General features: G+C 45.6%; 1 protein-coding gene across 1 annotated transcript in view; it reads right to left on the minus strand.

Moving 5' to 3' along the window:
• The window catches only part of LOC109887387 (galanin receptor type 1), a 41,495-nt gene extending 20,798 nt beyond the window's left edge, over positions 1–20,697 (minus strand). Inside the window, exon 1 of the mRNA XM_031812974.1 lies at positions 19,582–20,697. Coding sequence (XP_031668834.1) covers positions 19,582–20,256 — 675 coding nt within the window. The 5' untranslated portion in view covers positions 20,257–20,697. The remainder of the gene's footprint in view (positions 1–19,581) is intronic.
• Positions 20,698–27,542: the final 6,845 nt, after the last annotated feature.

Below are 27,542 nucleotides of genomic sequence, written 5' to 3' on the forward strand. Positions count from 1 at the left end.
CTGCACTTTCAATGTTTTACCCAATACTGCATTCCAAATGGCACCCTATTCCCTACATAGTGCACTACTGTTGACCAGAGCCCAATAGGCCTTTCTCATAGTAGTGCACTATAAAGGGAATAGTGTGTCATTTGGGACCGCAGAGAGAGGATATACAGAGGACAAATCCAATCTGATTTTATTCGCCACTTGCTTGGTAAACAACACGTGTAGAATAACAGTGAAATGCTGACTGGCGGGTCCTTTCCCAACAACACAGAGCTAAAGATGAAAACATAAATGGAAACAGGAACATGAGGAATATATACACCGTGGAATGAATACACAGTGGAATATATACACCGTGGAATGAATACACAGTGGAATATATACACCGTGGAATAAATACACAGTGGAATATATACACAGTGGAATATATACACAGTGGAATATATACACAGTGGAATAAATACACAGTGGAATAAATACACAGTGGAATAAATACACCGTGGAATTAATACACCGTGGAATACACATACAGTGGAATGAATACACCGTGGAATGAATACACCGTGGAATACATACACAGTGGAATAAATACACAGTGGAATATATACACAGTGGAATATATACACAGTGGAATATATACACAGTGGAATAAATACAGTAGAGGTTGTCGTCTTCCTCTTCTGAGGAGGAGTAGGAAATATCAGACCAATATGCAGCGTGGTAAGTGTTCGTCATATTTATTCCACTGAACACAGAAAACAAACGAACAAGAGAATAAAGGAAACCCGAAACAGTCCCGTATGGTGAAAACACTGAAATGGACAATAACCACCCACAAACAAGAGTGGGGAAACAGGCTGCCTAAGTATGGTTCTCAATCAGAGACAACAACTACCCACAACTAACAGTGGGGAAACAGGCTGCCTAAGTATGGTTCTCAATCAGAGACAACAATTGACAGCTGCCTCTGATTGGGAACCATACCAGGCCAAACACATAGAAATACAACATAGACTACCCACCCCTCTGATTGGGAACCATACCAGGCCAAACACATAGAAATACAACATAGACTACCCACCCCTCTGATTGGGAACCATACCAGGCCAAACACATAGAAATACAACATAGACTACCCACCCCTCTGATTGGGAACCATACCAGGCCAAACACATAGAAATATAAACACAAGAACAAGACATAGAAAACCCACCCCAACTCATGCCCTGACCAACCTAAAATAGAGACATACAAAAGGAACTGAGGTCAGGAAGTGACATATACACAGTGGAATAATGCATCAAAATACTTCAGATACAAACCAGAAAGAAGGACCTTTAGCAACACTAATGAGGACATGTCAGTGGAGAACATCTTGTACTGATATTTGACCACAGTCCCCTGAGCTATAAATATGTTCCATTTAAACATTTTAAAAATTCAGGCTCAAACTATTCCACTGGTAAAGATGTCTTGGAGTATAGAGGACTTGGAGAATAGAGGGCTTGGAGAATAGAGGGCTTGGAGAATAGAGGACTTGGAGAATAGAGGACTTGGAGAATAGAGGACTTGGAGTATAGAGGACTTGGAGAATAGAGGACTTGGAGAATAGAGGACTTGGAGAATAGAGGACTTGGAGAATAGAGGACTTGGAGAATAGAGGACTTGGAGATTAGAGGACTTGGAGAATAGAGGACTTGGAGAATAGAGGACTTGGACAATAGAGGACTTGGAGTATAGAGGACTTGGACAATAGAGGACTTGAAAATAGAGGGCTTGGAGTATAGAGGACTTGGAGAATAGAGGACTTGGAGTATAGAGGACTTGGAGTATAGAGGACTTGGAGTATAGAGGACTTGGACAATAGAGGACTTGGAGAATAGAGGGCTTGGAGTATAGAGGACTTGGAGTATAGAGGACTTGGAGTATAGAGGACTTGGAGTATAGAGGACTTGGAGAATAGAGGACTTGGAGTATAGAGGACTTGGAGAATAGAGGACTTGGAGAATAGAGGACTTGGAGTATAGAGGACTTGGAGAATAGAGGACTTGGAGAATAGAGGACCTGGAGATTAGAGGACTTGGAGAATAGAGGACTTGGAGAATAGAGGACTTGGACAATAGAGGACTTGGAGAATAGAGGGCTTGGAGTATAGAGGACTTGGAGAATAGAGGACTTGGAGTATAGAGGACTTGGAGTATAGAGGACTTGGAGTATAGAGGACTTGGACAATAGAGGACTTGGAGAATAGAGGGCTTGGAGTATAGAGGACTTGGAGTATAGAGGACTTGGAGTATAGAGGACTTGGAGTATAGAGGACTTGGAGAATAGAGGACTTGGAGTATAGAGGACTTGGAGTATAGAGGACTTGGAGAATAGAGGACTTGGAGAATAGAGGACTTGGAGTATAGAGGACTTGGAGTATAGAGGACTTGGAGAATAGAGGACTTGGACAATAGAGGACTTGGACAATAGAGGACTTGGAGTATAGAGGACTTGGACAATAGAGGACTTGGAGAATAGAGGGCTTGGAGTATAGAGGACTTGGAGAATAGAGGACTTGGAGAATAGAGGACTTGGACAATAGAGGACTTGGAGAATAGAGGACTTGGAGTATAGAGGACTTGGAGAATAGAGGACCTGGAGATTAGAGGACTTGGAGAATAGAGGACTTGGAGAATAGAGGACTTGGACAATAGAGGACTTGGAGAATAGAGGGCTTGGAGTATAGAGGACTTGGAGAATAGAGGACTTGGAGTATAGAGGACTTGGAGTATAGAGGACTTGGAGTATAGAGGACTTGGACAATAGAGGACTTGGAGAATAGAGGGCTTGGAGTATAGAGGACTTGGAGTATAGAGGACTTGGAGTATAGAGGACTTGGAGTATAGAGGACTTGGAGAATAGAGGACTTGGAGTATAGAGGACTTGGAGTATAGAGGACTTGGAGAATAGAGGACTTGGAGAATAGAGGACTTGGAGTATAGAGGACTTGGAGTATAGAGGACTTGGAGAATAGAGGACTTGGACAATAGAGGACTTGGACAATAGAGGACTTGGAGTATAGAGGACTTGGACAATAGAGGACTTGGAGAATAGAGGGCTTGGAGTATAGAGGACTTGGAGAATAGAGGACTTGGAGAATAGAGGACTTGGACAATAGAGGACTTGGAGAATAGAGGACTTGGAGTATAGAGGACTTGGAGAATAGAGGACTTGGAGAATAGAGGACTTGGAGAATAGAGGACTTGGAGAATAGAGGACTTGGAGAATAGAGGACTTGGAGAATAGAGGACTTGGAGAATAGAGGACTTGGAGTATAGAGGACTTGGAGTATAGAGGACTTGGAGAATAGAAGACTGTTCAATGGCTAACACCTGCTTCTCCCCCTCACACCTGCACTGCTGCTAAAAGGATTACTGATTAGATGTTTTGCGTCCGATATACTGCTGTTCATTGATTGCCATTACTATTAGTATCTATCTATTCATCCTGCTACTGGTCACTATTACTCCTGTTTAGTGTACAAAACATTAGGAACACCTCTTTCCATGACATAGACCGTGCTTCTCCACCTGCATTGCTTGCTGTTTGGGGTTTTAGGCTGGGTTTCTGTACAGCACTTTGAGATATCAGCTGATGTACGAAGGGCTATATAAATACATTTGATTTGAATTGATTTGATAGACTGACCAGGTGATTCCAGGTGAACGATATGATCCCTTATTGATGTCACCAATACACTTCAATCAAAGTAGATGAAGGGGAGGAGACAGGTTATATAAAGATTTTTTTAAGACTTGAGGATTGTGTCAGAGGGTAAATGGACAAGACAAAAGATTTAAGTGCCGTATGTTGCCGTATGTTGCCGTATGTTGCCGTATGTTGCCGTATGGTTTTTGTAACACTGACAGTGTTTCTATTACCTTTTATTTTTGATCCTGTGGCTCTGTGGGCTTAGTTGCTGTGAGCGCTGCTGTCGGTCCCGAGATCCCTCCAGATTCCTCAGAGGGGGACGTGGCTACTCTTCACAAGCAAGTAGAAAACCTTCACAAGCAAGTAGCAAACCTTCACAAGCAAGTAGCAAACCTTCACAAGCAAGTAGCAAACCTTCACAAGCTACTGGGGAATCAACATCCACTGACTTTTTCGTGTTCTTCCACCCCAGTAGCCAGACGCCTCTATAGTTTGGTGGAAGTGTCGCCTCCGTTTTGGCTCTGCACAGCCGACTGGCCGGTGCCCAGCAGGGTTCCACCCCCGAAGGGGTCTCCCTTCGGCGGTGTTGAGATGTTGAGCCCGGACCTGACACAGAATCAGAAACAGCTTTGGATCCATGGATCCAGAAGTTCCAGTTCTTCTTTGGTGGCTTCCCATTAATGATCAGATCCGGAAGGTATCTGCGTCTTCTTCCTCTGTTCTGTCTCCCTCTCCGGTGGCTTCTATCTCGGGTTCAGATCCTTGGAGCTCCTAGCCTCACCAGACCGTGAGGCTGCCTGAGAGACCGGCCCATTTAACATCGCCATCTGTCATCATAAGCAGCTCTATGGTGAGAAACATCTTGGTTCTCCAGGCATAAACTCTGTTCTACCCAGGATAACGAGTACAGGACATCACAAGGCTGCTTCCGACTGTTCTACCACAGATGCCGGGAGCTGACACTGTCGTAGTCCGTGTGGGGTCAAACAACATCAGGAGGGCTAGCTCGGAACATCTGAAATTTCAGGTCCAGCATCATCGTTGGGCCGCGGGTGTGAAAGATTCAGCAGACCGCTGGCATTACACATCTGGCTAAAAGACTACTGTAGCTCTGCTGGAGTCACGTTTATTGATAACTTTGACACCTTCTGGAAACAGAAGGTCCTCTACAGGAATGACGGAGTCCATCCAAAATCATCTTGGCTCCTGGACTCTGTCCAAGCATTTCAAGGCTATGTTGAAACAATGACTTATCAATGACCCAAGACCAGCTCAGCTAATCCCTACCATTGTGACAATGAGTCGTCATAATGCTGCATTAATGTACATTGCTATACTAGGAGCGTTGGCAGACTGTCACGACCGTCGATTAAATAACTCGACCAAGGCGCAGCGTGAGTAGAGTTCCACATATTTATTACAGTGGAACCTCAAAACAACAATGAATTAACAAAACGTGCAGTACGTAGCGCACATAGGCACTTAACAAAACAATAACCCACAATGCAGGTGGGAAAAAGGGTGATCCCCAATTAGAGGCAACGATATACAGCTGCTTCCAATTGGGAACCATACTCACACACCAACATAGAACTATAATAACTAGGAAACCCCCTAGTCACGCTCTGACCTATTAAACCATAGAGAACCCCCAGGGCTCAGTGAGTCAGGGCGTGTGACACAGACCGTGTAAGTAACTTCATTTATGTCCCTCTAATTGCCCTGAATACCTTGGTTAATCCTACAGCTATTGGATGCAGTAATCATGTGCATATGAACCAGAGTTATACTGTTAACACTGAGGCTGTGTGTCCTAGTAGGAAGACCACTGAGGTGGTGTGTCCTATTCGGAAGACCACTGTTAACACTGAGGCGGTGTGTCCTAGTAGGAAGACCACTGTTAACACTGAGGCGGTGTGTCCTAGTAGGAAGACCACTGTTAACACTGAGGTGGTGTGTCCTAGTAGGAAGACCACTGTTAACACTAAGGAGGTGTGTCCTAGTAGGAAGACCACTGTTAACACTGAGGTGGTGTGTCCTAGTAGGAAGACCACTGTTAACACTGAAGTGGTGTGTCCTAGTAGGAAGACCACTGTTAACACTGAGGTGGTGTGCCCTATAGGAAGACCACTGAGGCGGTGTGTCCCAGTAGGAAGACCACTGAGGCGGTGTGTCCCAGTAGGAAGACCACTGAGGTGGTGTGTCCCAGTAGGAAGACCACTGAGGCGGTGTGTCCCAGTAGGAAGACCACTGTTAACACTGAGGTGGTGTGTCCTAGTAGGAAGACCACTGAGGCGGTGTGTCCCAGTAGGAAGACCACTGAGGCGGTGTGTCCCAGTAGGAAGACCACTGAGGCGGTGTGTCCCAGTAGGAAGACCACTGAGGAGGTGTGTCCCAGTAGGAAGACCACTGAGGAGGTGTGTCCTAGTAGGAAGACCACTGAGGAGGTGTGTCCTAGTAGGAAGACCACTGTTAACACTGAGGTGGTGTGTCCCAGTAGGAAGACCACTGAGGCGATGTGTCCCAGTAGGAAGACCACTGAGGCGGTGTGTCCCAGTAGGAAGACCACTGAGGCGGTGTGTCCTAGTAGGAAGACCACTGAGGCGGTGTGTCCTAGTAGGAAGACCACTGAGGCGGTGTGTCCTAGTAGGAAGACCACTGAGGTGGTGTGTCCCAGTAGGAAGACCACTGAGGAGGTGTGTCCTAGTAGGAAGACCACTGAGGCGGTGTGTCCCAGTAGGAAGACCACTGAGGTGGTGTGTCCCAGTAGGAAGACCACTGAGGTGGTGTGTCCCAGTAGGAAGACCACTGAGGCGGTGTGTCCTAGTAGGAAGACCACTGAGGCGGTGTGTCCCAGTAGGAAGACCACTGAGGCGGTGTGTCCCAGTAGGAAGACCACTGAGGCGGTGTGTCCCAGTAGGAAGACCACTGAGGCGGTGTGTCCCAGTAGGAAGACCACTGAGGCGGTGGTGTGTCCCAGTAGGAAGACCACTGTTAACACTGAGGTTGTGTGTCCTAGTAGGAAGACCACTGAGGCGGTGTGTCCCAGTAGGAAGACCACTGAGGCGATGTGTCCCAGTAGGAAGACCACTGAGGCGGTGTGTCCCAGTAGGAAGATCACTGAGGTGGTGTGTCCCAGTAGGAAGACCACTGAGGAGGTGTGTCCCAGTAGGAAGACCACTGTTAACACTGAGGCGGTGTGTCCCAGTAGGAAGACCACTGAGGTGGTGTGTCCCAGTAGGAAGACCACTGAGGCGGTGTGTCCCAGTAGGAAGACCACTGAGGCGGTGTGTCCCAGTAGGAAGACCACTGAGGCGATGTGTCCTAGTAGGAAGACCACTGAGGCGGTGTGTCCCAGTAGGAAGACCACTGAGGCGGTGTGTCCCAGTAGGAAGACCACTGAGGCGGTGTGTCCCAGTAGGAAGACCACTGAGGAGGTGTGTCCCAGTAGGAAGACCACTGAGGAGGTGTGTCCTAGTAGGAAGACCACTGAGGAGGTGTGTCCCAGTAGGAAGACCACTGTTAACACTGAGGCGGTGTGTCCCAGTAGGAAGACCACTGAGGCGGTGTGTCCTAGTAGGAAGACCACTGAGGCGGTGTGTCCCAGTAGGAAGACCACTGTTAACACTGAGGCGGTGTGTCCCAGTAGGAAGACCACTGAGGAGGTGTGTCCCAGTAGGAAGACCACTGAGGAGGTGTGTCCCAGTAGGAAGACCACTGAGGCGATGTGTCCCAGTAGGAAGACCACTGAGGAGGTGTGTCCCAGTAGGAAGACCACTGAGGCGGTGTGTCCCAGTAGGAAGACCACTGAGGCGATGTGTCCCAGTAGGAAGACCACTGAGGCGATGTGTCCCAGTAGGAAGACCACTGTTAACACTGAGGAGGTGTGTCCCAGTAGGAAGACCACTGAGGCGATGTGTCCCAGTAGGAAGACCACTGAGGCGATGTGTCCCAGTAGGAAGACCACTGTTAACACTGAGGAGGTGTGTCCCAGTAGGAAGACCACTGAGGCGATGTGTCCCAGTAGGAAGACCACTGAGGCGATGTGTCCCAGTAGGAAGACCACTGTTAACACTGAGGAGGTGTGTCCCAGTAGGAAGACCACTGAGGCGATGTGTCCCAGTAGGAAGACCACTGTTAACACTGAGGAGGTGTGTCCCAGTAGGAAGACCACTGAGGCGGTGTGTCCCAGTAGGAAGACCACTGAGGCGGTGTGTCCCAGTAGGAAGACCACTGAGGAGGTGTGTCCCAGTAGGAAGACCACTGAGGAGGTGTGTCCCAGTAGGAAGACCACTGAGGAGGTGTGTCCCAGTAGGAAGACCACTGAGGCGGTGTGTCCCAGTAGGAAGACCACTGAGGCGGTGTGTCCCAGTAGGAAGACCACTGAGGTGGTGTGTCCCAGTAGGAAGACCACTGAGGCGGTGTGTCCCAGTAGGAAGACCACTGAGGAGGTGTGTCCCAGTAGGAAGACCACTGAGGAGGTGTGTCCCAGTAGGAAGACCACTGAGGCGATGTGTCCCAGTAGGAAGACCACTGAGGCGGTGTGTCCCAGTAGGAAGACCACTGAGGAGGTGTGTCCCAGTAGGAAGACCACTGAGGAGGTGTGTCCCAGTAGGAAGACCACTGAGGCGATGTGTCCTAGTAGGAAGACCACTGAGGCGGTGTGTCCTAGTAGGAAGACCACTGAGGAGGTGTGTCCCAGTAGGAAGACCACTGAGGAGGTGTGTCCTAGTAGGAAGACCACTGAGGAGGTGTGTCCCAGTAGGAAGACCACTCTGTGCAGCTCACCCTGCACTATCAAGTCTACTTCTGATAAGCTTCCCAGTAAAGCAGTAAAAACAAGCAAGACAGAAAGGTGCTAAAAATAGCCAATATTAACATACTGAGAAACCAGGTCCATGAATTCATTAACTTGCTTGTAAAACAGATGACATTCATATTGTGCTATCTCTGAAACTCGCTTAGATAATAGCTTTGATGATACAGAGGAAGCAATACATGGTTATAACATCTACAGAAGAGACAGAAACGCCCCCGTTGGCGGTGTTGCGGACTATATAAAGAACCAGCTTCCTGTAAAGCTTAGAGAGGATCTCATGTTAAATACTGTTGAAGTAATAATGGCTACAGGTTCATCTGCCTCACCTAAAGCCCATTCTGGTGGGAAGCTGCTATAGACCACCAAGTGCTAACAGTCAGTATCTGGATAATGTGGAGGAAATGCTTGATAATGTATGTGATATCAACAGAGAGGTATATTTTCTGGGTGATTTAAATACTGACTGGCTATCATCAAGCTGCCCACACAAGAACTATAACCAGAGCCTGCAACCTGGTTCAGGTTATCAGTCAACCTACCAGGGTCGTTACAAACAGCACAGGAATGACATCATCAACATGTATGGATCACATCTTTACTAATGCTGCAGAAATGTGCTTTAAAGTAGTATCCAGATCCATAGGATGTAGTGATCACTATATAGTAGCCATGTCTAGGAAAACCACAGTTCCAGAGGCTGGGCCTAATATAGTGTATAAGAGGTCAGGCTGGGCCTAATATAGTGTATAAGAGGTCAGGCTGGGCCTAATATAGTGTATAAGAGGTCAGGCTGGGCCTAATATAGTGTATAAGAGGTCAGGCTGGGCCTAATATAGTGTATAAGAGGTCAGGCTGGGCCTAATATAGTGTATAAGAGGTCAGGCTGGGCCTAATATAGTGTATAAGAGGTCAGGCTGGGCCTAATATAGTGTATAAGAGGTCAGGCTGGGCCTAATATAGTGTATAAGAGGTCAGGCTGGGCCTAATATAGTGTATAAGAGGTCAGGCTGGGCCTAATATAGTGTATAAGAGGACAGGCTGGACCTAGTATAGTGTATAAGAGGTCAGTCTGGGCCTAATATAGTGTATAAGAGGACAGGCTGGACCTAGTATAGTGTATAAGAGGTCAGGCTGGGCCTAATATAGTGTATAAGAGGACAGGCTGGGCCTAATATAGTGTATAAGAGGTCAGGCTGGGCCTAATATAGTGTATAAGAGGTCAGGCTGGGCCTAATATAGTGTATAAGAGGACAGGCTGGGCCTAATATAGTGTATAAGAGGTCCGGCTGGGCCTAATATAGTGTATAAGAGGTCAGGCTGGGCCTAATATAGTGTATAAGAGGACAGGCTGGGCCTAATATAGTGTATAAGAGGTCAGGCTGGGCCTAATATAGTGTATAAGAGGTCAGGCTGGGCCTAATATAGTGTATAAGAGGTCAGGCTGGGCCTAATTTAGTGTATAAGAGGTCAGGCTGGGCCTAATATAGTGTATAAGAGGTCAGGCTGGGCCTAATATAGTGTATAAGAGGTCAGGCTGGGCCTAATATAGTGTATAAGAGGTCAGGCTGGGCCTAATATAGTGTATAAGAGGTCAGGCTGGGCCTAATATAGTGTATAAGAGGTCAGGCTGGGCCTAATATAGTGTATAAGAGGTCAGGCTGGGCCTAATATAGTGTATAAGAGGTCAGGCTGGGCCTAATATAGTGTATAAGAGGTCAGGCTGGGCCTAATATAGTGTATAAGAGGTCAGGCTGGGCCTAATATAGTATATAAGAGGTCAGGCTGGACCTAATATAGTGTATAAGAGGTCAGGCTGGGCCTAATATAGTGTATAAGAGGTCAGGCTGGGCCTAATATAGTGTATAAGAGGTCAGGCTGGGCCTAATATAGTGTATAAGAGGTCAGGCTGGGCCTAATATAGTGTATAAGAGGTCAGGCTGGGCCTAATATAGTGTATAAGAGGTCAGGCTGGGCCTAATATAGTGTATAAGAGGTCAGGCTGGGCCTAATATAGTGTATAAGAGGTCAGGCTGGGCCTAATATAGTGTATAAGAGGTCAGGCTGGGCCTAATATAGTGTATAAGAGGTCAGGCTGGGCCTAATATAGTGTATAAGAGGTCAGGCTGGGCCTAATATAGTGTATAAGAGGTCAGGCTGGGCCTAATATAGTGTATAAGAGGTCAGGCTGGGCCTAATATAGTATATAAGAGGTCAGGCTGGACCTAATATAGTGTATAAGAGGTCAGGTTGGGCCTAATATAGTGTATAAGAGGACAGGCTGGGCCTAATATAGTGTATAAGAGGACAGGCTGGGCCTAATATAGTGTATAAGAGGTCAGGTTGGGCCTAATATAGTGTATAAGAGGTCAGGCTGGGCCTAATATAGTGTATAAGAGGTCAGGCTGGGCCTAATATAGTGTATAAGAGGTCAGGCTGGGCCTAATATAGTGTATAAGAGGTCAGGCTGGGCCTAATATAGTGTATAAGAGGTCAGGCTGGGCCTAATATAGTGTATAAGAGGTCAGGCTGGACCTAATATAGTGTATAAGAGGTCAGGCTGGGCCTAATATAGTGTATAAGAGGTCAGGCTGGACCTAATATAGTGTATAAGAGGTCAGGCTGGGCCTAATATAGTGTATAAGAGGTCAGGCTGGGCCTAATATAGTGTATAAGAGGTCAGGCTGGGCCTAATATAGTGTATAAGAGGTCAGGCTGGGCCTAATATAGTGTATAAGAGGTCAGGCTGGGCCTAATATAGTGTATAAGAGGTCAGGCTGGGCCTAATATAGTATATAAGAGGTCAGGCTGGACCTAATATAGTGTATAAGAGGTCAGGCTGGGCCTAATATAGTGTATAAGAGGTCAGGCTGGGCCTAATATAGTGTATAAGAGGTCAGGCTGGGCCTAATATAGTGTATAAGAGGTCAGGCTGGGCCTAATATAGTGTATAAGAGGTCAGGCTGGGCCTAATATAGTGTATAAGAGGTCAGGCTGGGCCTAATATAGTGTATAAGAGGTCAGGCTGGGCCTAATATAGTGTATAAGAGGTCAGGCTGGGCCTAATATAGTGTATAAGAGGTCAGGCTGGGCCTAATATAGTGTATAAGAGGTCAGGCTGGGCCTAATATAGTGTATAAGAGGTCAGGCTGGGCCTAATATAGTGTATAAGAGGTCAGGCTGGGCCTAATATAGTATATAAGAGGTCAGGCTGCTGGTCTGTGGTGTGTAATGAGGAGCAACCAGACGCTGCTGGTCTGTGGTGTGTAATGAGGAGCAACCAGACGCTGCTGGTCTGTGGTGAGTAATGAGGAGCAACCAGACGCTGCTGGTCTGTGGTGTGTAATGAGGAGCAACCAGACGCTGCTGGTCTGTGGTGTGTAATGAGGAGAAACCAGACGCTGCTGGTCTGTAGTGTGTAATGAGGAGCAACCAGACGCTGCTGGTCTGTGGTGTGTAATGAGGAGCAACCAGACGCTGTTGGTCTGTGGTGTGTAATGAGGAGCAACCAGACGCTGCTGGTCTGTGGTGTGTAATGAGGAGCAACCAGACGCTGTTGGTCTGTGGTGTGTAATGAGGAGCAACCAGACGCTGCTGGTCTGTGGTATGTAATGAGGAGCAACCAGACGCTGCTGGTCTGTGGTGTGTAATGAGGAGCAACCAGACGCTGCTGGTCTGTGGTGTGTAATGAGGAGCAACCAGACGCTGCTGGTATGTGGTGTGTAATGAGGAGCAACCAGACGCTGCTGGTCTGTGGTGTGTAATGAGGAGCAACCAGACGCTGCTGGTCTGTGGTGTGTAATGAGGAGCAACCAGACGCTGCTGGTCTGTGGTGTGTAATGAGGAGCAACCAGACGCTGCTGGTCTGTGGTGTGTAATGAGGAGCAACCAGACGCTGCTGGTCTGTGGTGTGTAATGAGGAGCAACCAGACGCTGCTGGTCTGTGGTGTGTAATGAGGAGCAACCAGACGCTGCTGGTCTGTGGTGTGTAATGAGGAGCAACCAGACGCTGCTGGTCTGTGGTGTGTAATGAGGAGCAACCAGACGCTGCTGGTCTGTGGTGTGTAATGAGGAGCAACCAGACGCTGCTGGTCTGTGGTGTGTAATGAGGAGCAACCAGACGCTGCTGGTCTGTGGTGTGTAATGAGGAGCAACCAGACGCTGCTGGTCTGTGGTGTGTAATGAGGAGCAACCAGACGCTGCTGGTCTGTGGTTTGTAATGAGGAGCAACCAGACGCTGCTGGTCTGTGGTGTGTAATGAGGAGCAAACAGACGCTGCTGGTCTGTGGTGTGTAATGAGGAGCAAACAGACGCTGCTGGTCTGTGGTGTGTAATGAGGAGCAACCAGACGCTGCTGGTCTGTGGTGTGTAATGAGGAGCAACCAGACGCTGCTGGTCTGTGGTGTGTAATGAGGAGCAACCAGACGCTGCTGGTCTGTGGTGTGTAATGAGGAGCAACCAGACGCTGCTGGTCTGTGGTGTGTAATGAGGAGCAACCAGACGCTGCTGGTCTGTGGTGTGTAATGAGGAGCAACCAGACGCTGCTGGTCTGTGGTGTGTAATGAGGAGCAACCAGACGCTGCTGGTCTGTGGTGTGTAATGAGGAGCAACCAGACGCTGCTGGTCTGTGGTGTGTAATGAGGAGCAACCAGATGCTTCTGGTCTGTGTTGTGTAATGAGGAGCAACCAGACGCTGCTGGTCTGTGGTGTGTAATGAGGAGCAACCAGACGCTGCTGGTCTGTGGTGTGTAATGAGGAGCAACCAGACGCTGCTGGTCTGTGGTGTGTAATGAGGAGCAACCAGACGCTGCTGGTCTGTGGTGTGTAATGAGGAGCAACCAGACGCTGCTGGTCTGTGGTGTGTAATGAGGAGCAACCAGACGCTGCTGGTATGTGGTGTGTCATGAGGAGCAACCAGACGCTGCTGGTCTGTGGTGTGTAATGAGGAGCAACCAGACGCTGCTGGTCTGTGGTGTGTAATGAGGAGCAACCAGATGTTGCTGGTCTGTGGTGTGTAATGAGGAGCAACAAGATGCTCCTGGTCTGTGGTGTGTAATGAGGAGCAACCAGACGCTGAACTTGACACATTTATGAAATTGCTTATTCCAGTTACTAATAAGCACCCATCCCCGTTAAGAAAATTACTGGAAAAACTGTTAAATCCCCTTGGATTGATGAGGAGGTGAAAAACTGTTAAATCCCCTTGGATTGATGAGGAGGTGAAAAACTGTTAAATCCCCTTGGATTGATGAGGGAGTGAAAAACTTAAATCCTCTTGGATTGATGAGGAAGTGAAAAACTGTTCAATCCCCTTGGATTGATGTGGAAGTGAAAAATTGTATGGTTGAGAGAGATGAGGCAAAAGGTAAATGAGTCTGGCAGCACAACCGATTGGTAACCGTACTGCAAATTAAGAAATCATGTGACTAAACTAAATAAAAGATAAACTATACTATGCATCAAAGATAAATTATATTAAGAATGATGATAAAAAGCACCTTAAATGAATATTTTTGGGGAAAAAAGGCAAATTGGCTCTATCATTCATGGAGTCAGATGGCTCATTTATCACAAAACCCACTGATATTGCCAACACAATTAATATTTTTTTCATTGGCAAGATCAACAAACTTAGGGATGACATGCCAGAAACAAACTCTGACACTAGACATCCAAGTATATCTGACCAAAATATAAAAGACGAGCATTGTACTTTCGAATTCCGTAAAGTCAGTGTGAAAAAATGACAAGCCACCGGGGTCTTACAATCTGGATGGAAAACTACTCAGGATAATGGAGGACGCTATTGCCACATCTTCAATTTTTTATTTAATTTTTTTATTTTACCTTTATTTAACCAGGTAGGCAAGTTGAGAACAAGTTCTCATTTACAATTGCGACCTGGCCAAGATAAAGCAAAGCAGTTCGACAGATAAAACGACACAGAGTTACACATGGAGTAAAAACAAACATACAGTCAATAATGCAGTATAAACAAGTCTATATACAATGTGAGCAAATGAGGTGAGAAGGGAGGTAAAGGCAAAAAAGGCCATGATGGCAAAGTAAATACAATATAGCAAGTAAAATACTGGAATGGTAGTTTTGCAATGGAAGAATGTGCAAAGTAGAAATAAAAATAATGGGGTGCAAAGGAGCAAAATAAATAAATTAATTAATTAAAATTAAATACAGTTGGGAAAGAGGTAGTTGTTTGGGCTAAATTATAGGTGGGCTATGTACAGGTGCAGTAATCTGTGAGCTGCTCTGACAGTTGGTGCTTAAAGCTAGTGAGGGAGATACATTTAAACCTACTAGGCCTAATTTAAGCCCTCAAGCCTGAAGGGAAGCTAAAGTCATTCAGCTACCCAAGAACAGTAAAGCCCCCTTTACTGGCTCAAATAGCCGACCAATCAGTCTGTTACCAACCCTTAGTAAACTTCTGGAAAAAAATGGTGTTTGACCAGATACAATGCTATTTCACAGTAAACAAATTGACGACAGACTTTCAGCACGCATATAGGGAAGGACACTCAACAAGCACGGCACTTACACAAATGACTGATGATTGGCTGAGAGAAATTGATGATAAAATGATTGTGGGGGGCTGTCTTATTAGACTTCAGTGCAGATTTTGACATGATCTATCATAGTTGCTGCTGCTAGAAAAACGTATGTGTTAAGGCTTTACACCCCCTGCTATAATGTGGATAAAGAGTTACTTGTCTAACAGAACACAGAGGTTGTTCTTTAATGGAAGCCCATCAAAAATAATTAAGTTAGAATCAGGCATTCCCCAGGGTAGCTGTTTAGGCCCCTTGATTTTTCCAATTTTTACTAACAACATGCCACTGACTTTGAGTAAAGCCAGAGTTTTTATGTATTTCTATGTATGTGGATGACTCAACACTATACACGTCAGCTACTACAGCGACTGAAATGACTGCAACTCTAAACAAAGAGCTGCAGTTAGTTTCAGAGTGGGTGCCAAGGAATAAGTTAGCCCTAAATATTTCTAAAACTAAAAGCATTGTATTTGGAACAAAACACTCACTAAACCCTAAACCTCAACAACATCTCGTAATGAATAATGTGGAAATTGAGCAAGTTGAGGTGACTAAACTGCTTGGAGTAACCCTGGATTATAAACTGTCATGGTCAAAACATATTGATACAACAGTAGCTAAGATGGGGAGAAGTCTGTCCATAATAAAGCACTGCTCTGCCCTCTTAAAACACTATCAACAAGGCAGGTCCTACAGGCCCTAGTTTCTACCTTCTTAACAACACTATCAACAAGGCAGGTCCTACAGGCCCTGGTTTTGTCTCACCTGGACTACTGTTCAGTTGTGTGGTCAGGTGCCACAAAGAGGGACTTGGGAAAATTGCAGTTGGGTCAGAGCAGAGCAGCATGGCTGGCCCTTAAAAGTACACGGAGAGCCAACATTAATGACATGCATGTCAATCTCTCATGGCTCAAAGTGGAAGAGAGATTGACTTCCTCATTACTTGTTTTTGTCAGGGGTGTTGACAAAATTAATGTTCCGAACTGTCTGTTTAAAATACTGGCGCACAGCTGGGACAACCATTAATACCCCACAAGACATGCCAAGTCCAGAACAGACTATGGGAGGCACACAGTACTACATAGAGCCATGACTACATGGAATTCTATTCCACATCAGGTAACTACAGTAGAATCATATTTAAAAAGCTGGTAAAAATACACCTTATGGAACAGCGGGGACTGTGAAGTAACAAACTTTTTTTTTTTATCCAAGATGGCATAGCAGTAGGACGTGTGTGTTTGTCTTTGTCTTATCCAGTGTCCTATCCCGTGTAAATAGACAGTCTTTTTCGTATATATCTTAATCTCACTTTCTATCTACGAGCTAAATATACTTTCCTGCAACCCGCCTCACCCAATGTGGTACGGTTCTGCTATTTTTATTATTTTTAAATAAAGGTGATCTGGTCTACCTGGTTAAATAAAGGTGATCTGGTCTACCTGGTTAAATAAAGGTGGTCTGGTCTACCTGGTTAAATAAAGGTGATCTGGTCTACCTGGTTAAATAAAGGTGGTCTGGTCTACCTGGTTAAATAAAGGTGGTCTGGCCTACCTGGTTAAATAAAGGTGATATTAAATAACTAATTAAATGAAACACATTGGCACAGATACAGTGGGGCAAAAAAAGTATTTAGTCAGCCACCAATTGTGCAAGTTCTCCCACTTAAAAAGATGAGCGAGGACTGTAATTTTCATCATAGGTACACTTCAACTATGACAGACAAAATGAGAAAAAAAATCCAGAAAATCACAATGTAGGATTTTTAATGAATTTATTTGCAAATTATGGTGGAAAATAAGTATTTGGTCAAGAACAAAAGTTTATCAATACTTTGTTATATACCCGTTGTTGGCAATGACAGAGGTCAAACGTTTTCTGTAAGTCTTCACAAGGTGAAGGTGACACTGTTGCTGGTATTTTGGCCCATTCCTCCATGCGGATCTCCTCTAGAGCAGTGATTCTCCCAATCTTCTTCTGGATCATCCAAATGCTCTCTAGCAAACTTCAGATGGGCCTGGACATGTACTGGCTTAGGCAGGGGGACATGTCTGGCACTAAAGGATTTGAGTCCCTGGCGGCGTAGTGTGTTACTGATGGTAGGCTTTGTTACTTTGGTCCCAGCTCTCTGCAGGTCATTCACTAGGTCCCCCCGTGTGGATCTGGGATTTTTGCTCACCGTTCTTCTGATCATTTTAACCCGGAGATTATCAGTGGTCTTGTGTGTCTTCCATTTCCTAATAATTGCTCCCACAGTTGATTTCTTCAAACCAAGCTGCTTACCTATTGCAGATTCAGTCTTCCCAGCCTGGTGCAGGTCTACAATTTTGTTTCTGGTGTCCTTTGACAGCTCTTTGGTCTTGGCCATAGTGGAGTTTGGAGTGTGACTGTTTGAGGTTGTGGACAGGTGTCTTTTATACTGACCACAAGTTCAAACAGGTGCCATTAATACAGGTAACGAGTGGAGGACAGAGGAGCCTCTTAAAGAAGAAGTTACAGGTCTGTGAGAGCCAGAAATCTTGCTTGTTTGTAGGTGACCAAATACTTATTTTCCACCATAATTTGCAAATAAATTCATAAAAAACACTATGTGATTTTTTGGATTTTGTTTCTCATTTTGTCTGTCATAGTTGAAGTGTACCGATGATGAAAATTACAGGCCTCTCTCATCTTTTTAAGTGGGAGAACTTGCACTTTTTCTTGAACTTTTTTGCCCCACTGTACATGCCTACAAACACATGATAACATACACACACAGACGTACAAATGGATTTTGCGTTGTAGATATGTGGTCGTGGAGAATGGGATCTGAGGGCACACACTTAGTGTGTTGTGAATTCTGCAATGAACATATTGCAATATTTTTACAATTGTATAACTGCCTTAATTTTGCCAAATTATTATTATTATTAATAATAATAATTATAATAATAATTATAATTATTATGGATGGGGATCCATAATAAATAAATAAAGTATGGTAGTAGGTGCACCGGTTTGAGTGTGTCAAGAAAGGCAACAGCGCTGTGTTTTTCAAACTCAACAGTTTCTCATGTGTGTATTAGCTAAGTTAAATTGATGATGAAAAGGGGGTTGTTTTTGTTGGACTTCAGTGCAGCTTTTGACATTATGGATCACAGTCTGCTGCTGGAAAAACGTGTGTTTTATGGCTGTGTACCTTCCTATCACGCCTACACACACACACACACACACACAGACACAGACACAGACACACACACACACACACACACACACACACACACATACACATACACACACACACACACACACACCGTATGCTGCTGTCATTCTGCCTACTATTATAATGATTTATATAATGAATCCAGGAATATGGCTGTCATTTCTATGGTCATCTATCTGGACAATGATAACATAGAGTCTGACCAAATTATGCAAGATTTTAGTTCTGGGTTAAAAACAACAGTATTTTAGTTCTGGGTTAAAAACAACAGTATTTTAGTTCTGGGTTAAAAACAACAGTATTTTAGTTCTGGGTTAAAAACAACAGTATTTTAGTTCTGGGTTAAAAACAACAGTATTTTAGTTCTGGGTTAAAAACAACAGTATTTTAGTTCTGGGTTAAAAACAATAGTATTTTAGTTCTGGGTTAAAAACAACTGTATTTTAGTTCTGGGTTAAGTGACAGTATATTAGTTCTGGGTTAAACAACAGTATTTGAGTTCTGGGTTAAGTGACAGTATTTTAGTTCTGGGTTAAGTGACAGTGTTTTAGTTCTGGGTTAAGTGACAGTGTTTTAGTTCTGGGTTAAGTGACATTATTTTAGTTCTGGGTTAAGTGACAGTGTTTTAGTTCTGGGTTAAACAACAGTATTTTAGTTCTGGGTTAAGTGACAGTGCTTTAGTTCTGGGTTAAACAACAGTATTTTAGTTCTGGGTTAAGTGACAGTGTTTTAGTTCTGGGTTAAACAACAGTATTTTAGTTCTGGGTTAAACAACAGTATTTTAGTTCTGGGTTAAGTGACAGTGCTTTAGTTCTGGGTTAAACAACAGTATTTTAGTTCTGGGTTAAGTGACAGTGTTTTAGTTCTGGGTTAAACAACAGTATTTTAGTTCTGGGTCAAGTGACAGCATGTGTATGGTAACAAATATCAACCAAAGTAGTTTGTTGAAGTAGTTCAGTCTGTAGTAAACCATATTAAGGACTATAAAGGACTGTCAGAAACTCTAGGCCTCTGAACCCAACCCCCCACGGGGTAAAAACAAAACGGTCACGCAGCCGGGTACAAAGAGCACTGACACACGCGCAGGTTTTCCGGAGCGCAGTGGTGCCGCACGTTCGCACTTTGTTCTCGCTCACAGCATTTATTGCCGCGCATGGCTGAAAAACATTAGCATTATAGCCCAATAAATGTAATCATTGTGTCATTTTCCAACCTCACTAGCGTGTTCCAACCTCACTAATGTACACTCTAACCTGTGCGTAAAAAGGGAAGCGTTTGACAGTTTCTCTACTACAGATGAAAAGTTGTCTTACCTTCGCATAGCAGCATATGATCAAGCCCAACGGTAACAGATAGCCAATGACTAAAATAGTGACTTTGTAGGTGTGTTTGGAAGCGCTTGCGTACCACGCTTCCCAGCAGAACGAACTGTTCGGCGCTTCGGGGTGGTCAGTAAGTATCTGGTGTTGCGCCACTGGTATAGAGAATATGAACGATAGTGCCCAAATCACACAGACCCCTATGAGGGCATTCCTCCTGTTGCGAATGCAGGGGGACTTTTTGGAGTGTACAACAGCTATGTACCTGTCCACTGACATGGCAACAAGCGTGAAGATGCTCACCAGCATACACACCATCACTAAATAGTGAACACATTTACATAAAAAGGCTCCAAATATCCACTCAGGTAGGGAGTATATAGTAGCCTGGAACGGGACACAAAATAGCAAAAACAATAGATCCGCTATACTTAAATTGAGGATGAAAATGTTTGTCGTACTTCTGTTGCGCCGGGCCTTGATTTTCCCTATTACTATCATCACTAGAGAGTTCCCGACGACACCCAGGAAAAATATACATCCAAAAATCACCGGAACAATCACCGCCTCCGGACCACCGTGGTCTTCTTCACCGGCACACGCCGTCAGGTTACCGGTGTTTAATAACTCGGTCCAGACGTAGCCCGTTCCGTTGCCCGGCAGCAGCATGGTTTTCTCTCTCACACCGCCGCGGCGTCCTCGTCCAGACGTTCCAGGAGTGTAAGAAATAACAGCGTTGCTATCTCCGGAGAAAGTGGTGATTTTGTCCAGTGCCTCGCATGGTATACAATCTGGTCTATGTATCACACTCAGTCCAGTAACACTGCTGTGTCAAGTTCCAGATGTCTTGGGTTTAGGCTACTTTTACGCATCGTTTGGAGGAAATGGTGATGCGTTTATCCACTTGTGAGAAAAGCGGCCTACAACAAGTGAAAGGAGGCTTGGTCTCCCGATGCGCGTCTTCGACGGAACACACTAACGATAGCCTGGCTATGACAGATACAGTATAACCCAGGCGGTCATGAAGCGGTCAAATGAAACCATGTGTTGTCCAAAACATCTCGGAGCTCCTTATAGTAACATGAACACGGAGACCTTTCAGCGCTGGTTCCTTCTGCTGTAAAAAAACGTACTAAAACCTTAATGGTATAATTAAGCAATAAGAAATGAGTGGGTGTGGTATATGGCCAATATACCACGGCTATGGACTGTTCATAAGCACTACGCAACGCGGGGTGCCTGAACACAGCCCTTAGCCGTAGTATATTGGCCATATACCACAAACCCGTGAAGGTGCCTTATTGCTATTGTAAACAGGTTGCCTACAGGTGGACAACCTCTACTGTGGAGTACGTCTGGAGATCATTATACCATGGAGCTGAAAGGGGTTGAGTGAAACACTGTGAGGTGTGAAGACTGGAAAGAAAAACAACAACCTATTTATACCAGTTCCTCCCGGCTGCAGCGGTCTCTGATTTCTATCATGGTTTTTATGTTATATGATGTTTAATTTCATTGTCTGACATATATATTTATATAATCATTGACAATAACAAGTGTTATTAATATTTGTGCTAACTCGAATCTTGAATATTTGACAGAGAGAAATCCTTGGATAAAATACTACGTGGCAAGACGAAAGTATCACTTGGTTGGATATCCAAGCCAAAAACAAATCACTGCCTCCAGGATAGTTTTGTTCTTCCATGAACCCCTGCATGTCACGTGTGCTCCCTCTCCGGTCTCTCTAGGTCACCAGGCTGCTCGTTATGGAGCACACCATCGTTACGCGTGTCAGTGCATTACGACACTCACCTGGACTCCATAACCTCCCCGATTGCCTGCCCTATATATGTCTCTCCCTTTGGTTCCTTCCCTATATATGTCCCTCCCTTTGGTTCCTGCCCTATATATGTCCCTCCCTTTGGTTCCTGCCCTATATATGTCCCTCCCTTTGGTTCCTTCCCTATATATGTCCCTCTCTTTGGTTCCTTCCCTATATATGTCTCTCCCTTTGGTTCCTTCCCTATATATGTCTCTCCCTTTGGTTCCTTCCCTATATATGTCCCTCCCTTTGGTTCCTGCCCTATATATGTCCCTCCCTTTGGTTCCTTCCCTATATATGTCCCTCTCTTTGGTTCCTTCCCTATATATGTCTCTCCCTTTGGTTCCTTCCCTATATATGTCTCTCCCTTTGGTTCCTTCCCTATATATGTCTCTCCCTTTGGTTCCTTCCCTATATATGTCTCTCCCTTTGGTTCCTTCCCTATATATGTCTCTCCCTTTGGTTCGTTCCCTATATATGTCTCTCCCTTTGGTTCCTTCCCTATACATGTCCTTTCCTTTGGTTCCTTCCCTATATATGTCTCTCCCTTTGGTTCCTTCCCTATATATGTCACTCCCTTTGGTTCCTTCCCTATATATGTCCCTCTCTTTGGTTCCTTCCCTATATATGCCTCTCCCTTTGGTTCCTTCCCTATATATGTCCTTTCCTTTGGTTCCTTCCCTATATATGTCTCTCCCTTTGGTTCCTTCCCTATATATGTCACTCCCTTTGGTTCCTTCCCTATATATGTCTCTCCCTTTGGTTCCTTCCCTATATATGTCCTTTCCTTTGGTTCCTTCCCTATATATGTCTCTCCCTTTGGTTCCTCCCCTATATATGTCTCTCCCTTTGGTTCCTTCCCTATATATGTCACTCCCTTTGGTACCTTCCCTATATATGTCACTCCCTTTGGTTCCTTCCCTATATATGTCTCTCCCTTTGGTTCCTTCCCTATATATATGTCTCTCCCTTTGGTTCCTCCCCTATATATGTCTCTCCCTTTGGTTCCTTCCCTATATATGTCACTCCCTTTGGTTCCTTCCCTATATATGTTCTCCCTTTGGTTCCTTCCCTATATATGTCACTGCCTTTGGTTCCTTCCCTATATATGTCTCTCCCTTTGGTTCCTTCCCTATATATGTCTCTCCCTTTGGTTCCTTCCCTATATATGTCTCTCCCTTTGGTTCCTTCCCTATATATGTCTCTCCCTTTGGTTCCTTCCCTATATATGTCCCTCCCTTTGGTTCCTTCCCTATATATGTCTCTCCCTTTGGTTCCTTCCCTGTATATGTCTCTCCCCTTGGTTCCTTCCCTATATATGTCTCTCCCTTTGGTTCCTTAGAGCCTCTAGTCCTGCTCACTATACCTTATCCAACCTATTAGTTCCACCACCCACACATGCAATGACATCTCCTGGTTTCAATGATGTTTCTAGAGACATTATCTCTCTCTTCATCACTCAATACCTAGGTTTACCTCCACTGTATTCACATCCTACCATACCTTTGTCTGTACATTATACCTTGATGCTATTTTATTGCCCCCAGAAACCTCCTTTTACTCTCTGTTCCAGACGTTCTAGACGACCAATTCTTATTGCTTTTAGCCGTACCCTTATTCTACTCCTACTCTGTTCCTCTGGCGATGTAGAGGTGAATCCAGGCCCTGCAGTGCCTAGCTCCACTCCTATTCCCCAGGCGCTATCTTTTGATGACTTCTGTACCCGTAATAGCCTTGGTTTCAAGCATGTTAACATTAGAAGCCTCCTGCCTAGGTTTGTTCTATTCACTGCTTTAGCACACTCTGCCAACCCGGATGTTCTAGCTGTGTCTGAATCCTGGCTTAGGAAGACCACCAAAAATGCAGAAATTTTAATCCCAAACTACAACATTTTCAGACAAGATAGAACTGCCAAAGGGGGCGGTGTTGCAATCTACTACAAAGATAGCCTGCAGAGTTCTGTCCTACTATCCAGGTCTGTACCCAAACAATTTGAACTTCTATTTTTAAAAATCCACCTCTTTAAAAACAAGTCTCTCACCGTTGCCGCCTGCTATAGACCCCCCTCTGCCCCCAGCTGTGCTCTGGACATCATATGTGAACTGATTGCCCCCCATCTATCTTCAGAGCTCCTGCTGCTAGGCGACCTAAACTGGAACATGCTTAACACCCCAGCCATCCTACAATCTAAACTTGATGCCCTCAATCTCACACAAATTATCAATGAACCTACCAGGTACCTCCCCAAAGCCTTAAACACGGGCACCCTCATAGATATCATCCTAACCAACTTGCCCTCTAAATACACCTCTGCTGTCTTCAACCAAGATCTCAGCGATCACTGCCTCATGGCCTGCATCCGTAATGGGTCAGCGGTCAAACGACCTCCACTCATCACTGTCAAACGCTCCCTGAAACACTTCAGCGAGCAGGCCTTTCTAATCGACCTGGCCGGGGTATCCTGGAATGATATTGATCTCATCCCGTCAGTAGAGGATGCCTGGATATTTCTTTTAAATGCCTTCCTAACCATCTTAAATAAACATGCCCCATTCAAGAAATTTAGAACCAGGAACAGATATAGCCCTTAGTTCTACCCAGACCTGACTGCCCTTAACCAACACAAAAACATCCTATGGCGTTCTGCATTAGCATCGAACAGCCCCCGTGATATGCAGCTGTTCAGGGAAGCTAGAAACCATTATACACAGGCAGTTAGAAAAGCCAAGGCTAGCTTTTTCAAGCAGAAATTTGCTTCCTGCAACACTAACTCAAAAAGGTTCTGGGACACTGTAAAGTCCATGGAGAATAAGAACATCTCCTCCCAGCTGCCCACTGCACTGAATATAGGAAACACTGTCACCACTGATAAATCCACCATAATTGAGAATTTCAATAAGCATTTTTCTACGGCTGGCCATGGTTTCCACCTGGCTACTCCTACCTTGGTCAACAGCACTGCATCCCCCACAGCAACTCGCCCAAGCATTCCCCATTTCTCCTTCTCCCAAATCTGTTCAGCTGATGTTCTGAAAGAGCTGCAAAATCTGGACCCCTACAAATCAGCCGGGCTAGACAATCTGGACCCTTTCTTTCTAAAATTATCTGCCGAAATTGTTGCCACCCCTATTACTAGCCTGTTCAACCTCTCTTTCGTGTCATCTGAGATTCCCAAAGATTGGAAAGCAGCTGCGGTCATCCCCCTCTTCAAAGGGAGGGGCCACTCTTGACCCAAACTGCTACAGACCTATATCTATCCTACCATGCCTTTCTAAGGTCTTCGAAAGCCAAGTCAACAAACAGATTTCCGACCATTTCGAATCTCACCATACCTTCTCTGCTATGCAATCTGGTTTCAGAGCTGGTCATGGGTGCACCTCAGCCACGCTCAAGATCCTAAACGATATCTTAACCGCCATCGATAAGAAACATTACTGTGCAGCCGTATTCATTGATCTGGCCAAGGCTTTCGACTCTGTCAATCACCACATCCTCATCGGCAGACTCGACAGCCTTGGTTTCTCAAATGATTGCCTCGCCTGGTTCACCAACTACTTCTCTGATAGAGTTCAGTGTGTCAAATCGGAGGGTCTGCTGTCCGGACCTCTGGCAGTCTCTATGGGGGTGCCACGGGGTTCAATTCTTGGACCCACTCTCTTCTCTGTATACATCAATGAGGTCGCTCTTGCTGCTGGTGAGTCTCTGATCCACCTCTACACAGACGACACCATTCTGTATACTTCTGGCCCTTCTTTGGACACTGTGTTAACAACCCTCCAGGCAAGCTTCAATGCCATACAACTCTCATTCCGTGGCCAACAATTGTTCTTAAATACAAGTACAACTAAATGCATGCTCTTCAACCGATCGCTACCTGCACCTGCCCGCCTGTCCAACATCACTACTCTGGACGGCTCTGACTTAGTAATTGTAATTGTAATTACTTCACCACTACGGCCTATTTATTGCCTTACCTCCCTAATCTTACCTCATTTGCACACACTGTATATAGACTTTTCTATTGTGTTATTGGGGTTAGGGCTGAGCCTGGAGCTGGGGTTAGGGCTGAGCCTGGAGCTGGGGTTAGGGCTGAGACTGGAGCTGGGGTTAGGGCTGAGCCTGGAGCTGGGGTTAGGGCTGAGCCTGGAGCTGGGGTTAGGGCTGAGCCTGGAGCTGGGGTTAGGGCTGAGACTGGAGCTGGGGTTAGGGCTGAGACTGGAGCTGGGGTTAGGGCTGAGCCTGGAGCTGGGGTTAGGGCTGAGCCTGGAGCTGGGGTTAGGGCTGAGCCTGGAGCTGGGGTTAGGGCTGAGCCTGGAGCTGGGGTTAGGGCTGAGCCTGGGGTTAGGGCTGAGCCTGGGGTTAGGGCTGAGCCTGGAGCTGGGGTTAGGGCTGAGCCTGGAGCTGGGGTTAGGGCTGAGCCTGGAGCTGGGGTTAGGGCTGAGACTGGAGCTGGGGCTGAGGGTGAGGATGGAGCTGGGGTTAGGGCTGAGCCTGGAGCTGGGGTTAGGGCTGAGCCTGGAGCTGGGGTTAGGGCTGAGCCTGGAGCTGGGGTTAGGGCTGAGACTGGAGCTGGGGCTGAGGGTGAGGATGGAGCTGGGGTTAGGGCTGAGACTGGAGCTGGGGTTAGGGCTGAGCCTGGAGCTGGGGTTAGGGCTGAGACTGGAGCTGGGGTTAGGGCTGAGCCTGGAGCTGGGGTTAGGGCTGAGACTGGAGCTGGGGTTAGGGCTGAGCCTGGAGCTGGGGTTAGGGCTGAGACTGGAGCTGGGGTTAGGGCTGAGACTGGAGCTGGTTTGTGAGATCAGACATAATAAGGAGATTGTGTTATTGACTGTATGTTTGTTTACTCCATGTGTAACTCTGTGTTGTTGTTTACTCCATGTGTAACTCTGTGTTGTTGTTTACTCCATGTGTAACTCTGTGTTGTTGTTTACTCCATGTGTAACTCTGTGTTGTTGTTTACTCCATGTGTAACTCTGGGTAGTTGTTACTGTCGAACTGCTTTGCTTCGTCTTGACCAGGTCACAGTTGTAAATGAGAACTTGTTCTCAACTGGTCTACCTGGTTAAATAAAGGTGATCTGGTCTACCTGGTTAAATAAAGGTGATCTGGTCTACCTGGTTAAATAAAGGTGATCTGGTCTACCTGGTTAAATAAAGGTGATCTGGCCTACCTGGTTAAATAAAGGTGATCTGGCCTACCTGGTTAAATCAAGGTGATCTGGTCTACCTGGTTAAATCAAGGTGATCTGGTCTACCTGGTTAAATCAAGGTGATCTGGTCTACCTGGTTAAATCAAGGTGATCTGGTCTACCTGGTTAAATAAAGATGAAATAAAAATCTGTTGTGTTTGTTGATTAAAACACTCACCTCCTGAACTTGCTTCCTGACTCTCAACGCATATCGTTACACAGCAGGATTCAATTAGGGGATTAATCAATAATTAATCTCTTCCTTAAGTTTGAAACAAATTATCTACCACACTTGCTTTGGCAATGTTAACATATGTTTCCCATGCCAATAAAGCCCCTTGAATTGAATTGAAAGATAGAGACAGGCAGATACACAGAGAGAGAGAGAGAGATAGCGACACACACACACACACACACACACACACACACACACACACACACACACACACACACACACACACACACACACACACACACACACACACACACACACAGAGTCACAGAGAGAGAGAGTTAGTACAGTTAGTAGAGGGCCTAAACTCATCAACCTATCAGTTAGCATGTGGAACATTCAGGGCCTAAACTCACCAACCTATCAGTCAGCATGTGGAACATTCAGGGCCTAAACTCATCAACCTATCAGTCAGCATGTGGAAAATTCAGGGCCTAAACTCACCAACCTATCAGTCAGCATGTGGAACATTCAGGGCCTAAACTCATCAACCTATCAGTCAGCATGTGGAACATTCAGGGCCTAAACTCATCAACCTATCAGTCAGCATGTGGAACATTCAGGGCCTAAACTCATCAACCTATCAGTCAGCATGTGGAACATTCAGGGCCTGAACTCATCAACCTATCAGTTAGTAGAGGGCCTAAACTCATCAACCTATCAGTCAGCATGTGGAACATTCAGGGCCTAAACTCATCAACCTATCAGTC

Source organism: Oncorhynchus kisutch, unplaced genomic scaffold (genome assembly GCF_002021735.2).
Source record: "Oncorhynchus kisutch isolate 150728-3 unplaced genomic scaffold, Okis_V2 Okis03b-Okis08b_hom, whole genome shotgun sequence".
Taxonomy (NCBI): domain Eukaryota; kingdom Metazoa; phylum Chordata; class Actinopteri; order Salmoniformes; family Salmonidae; genus Oncorhynchus; species Oncorhynchus kisutch.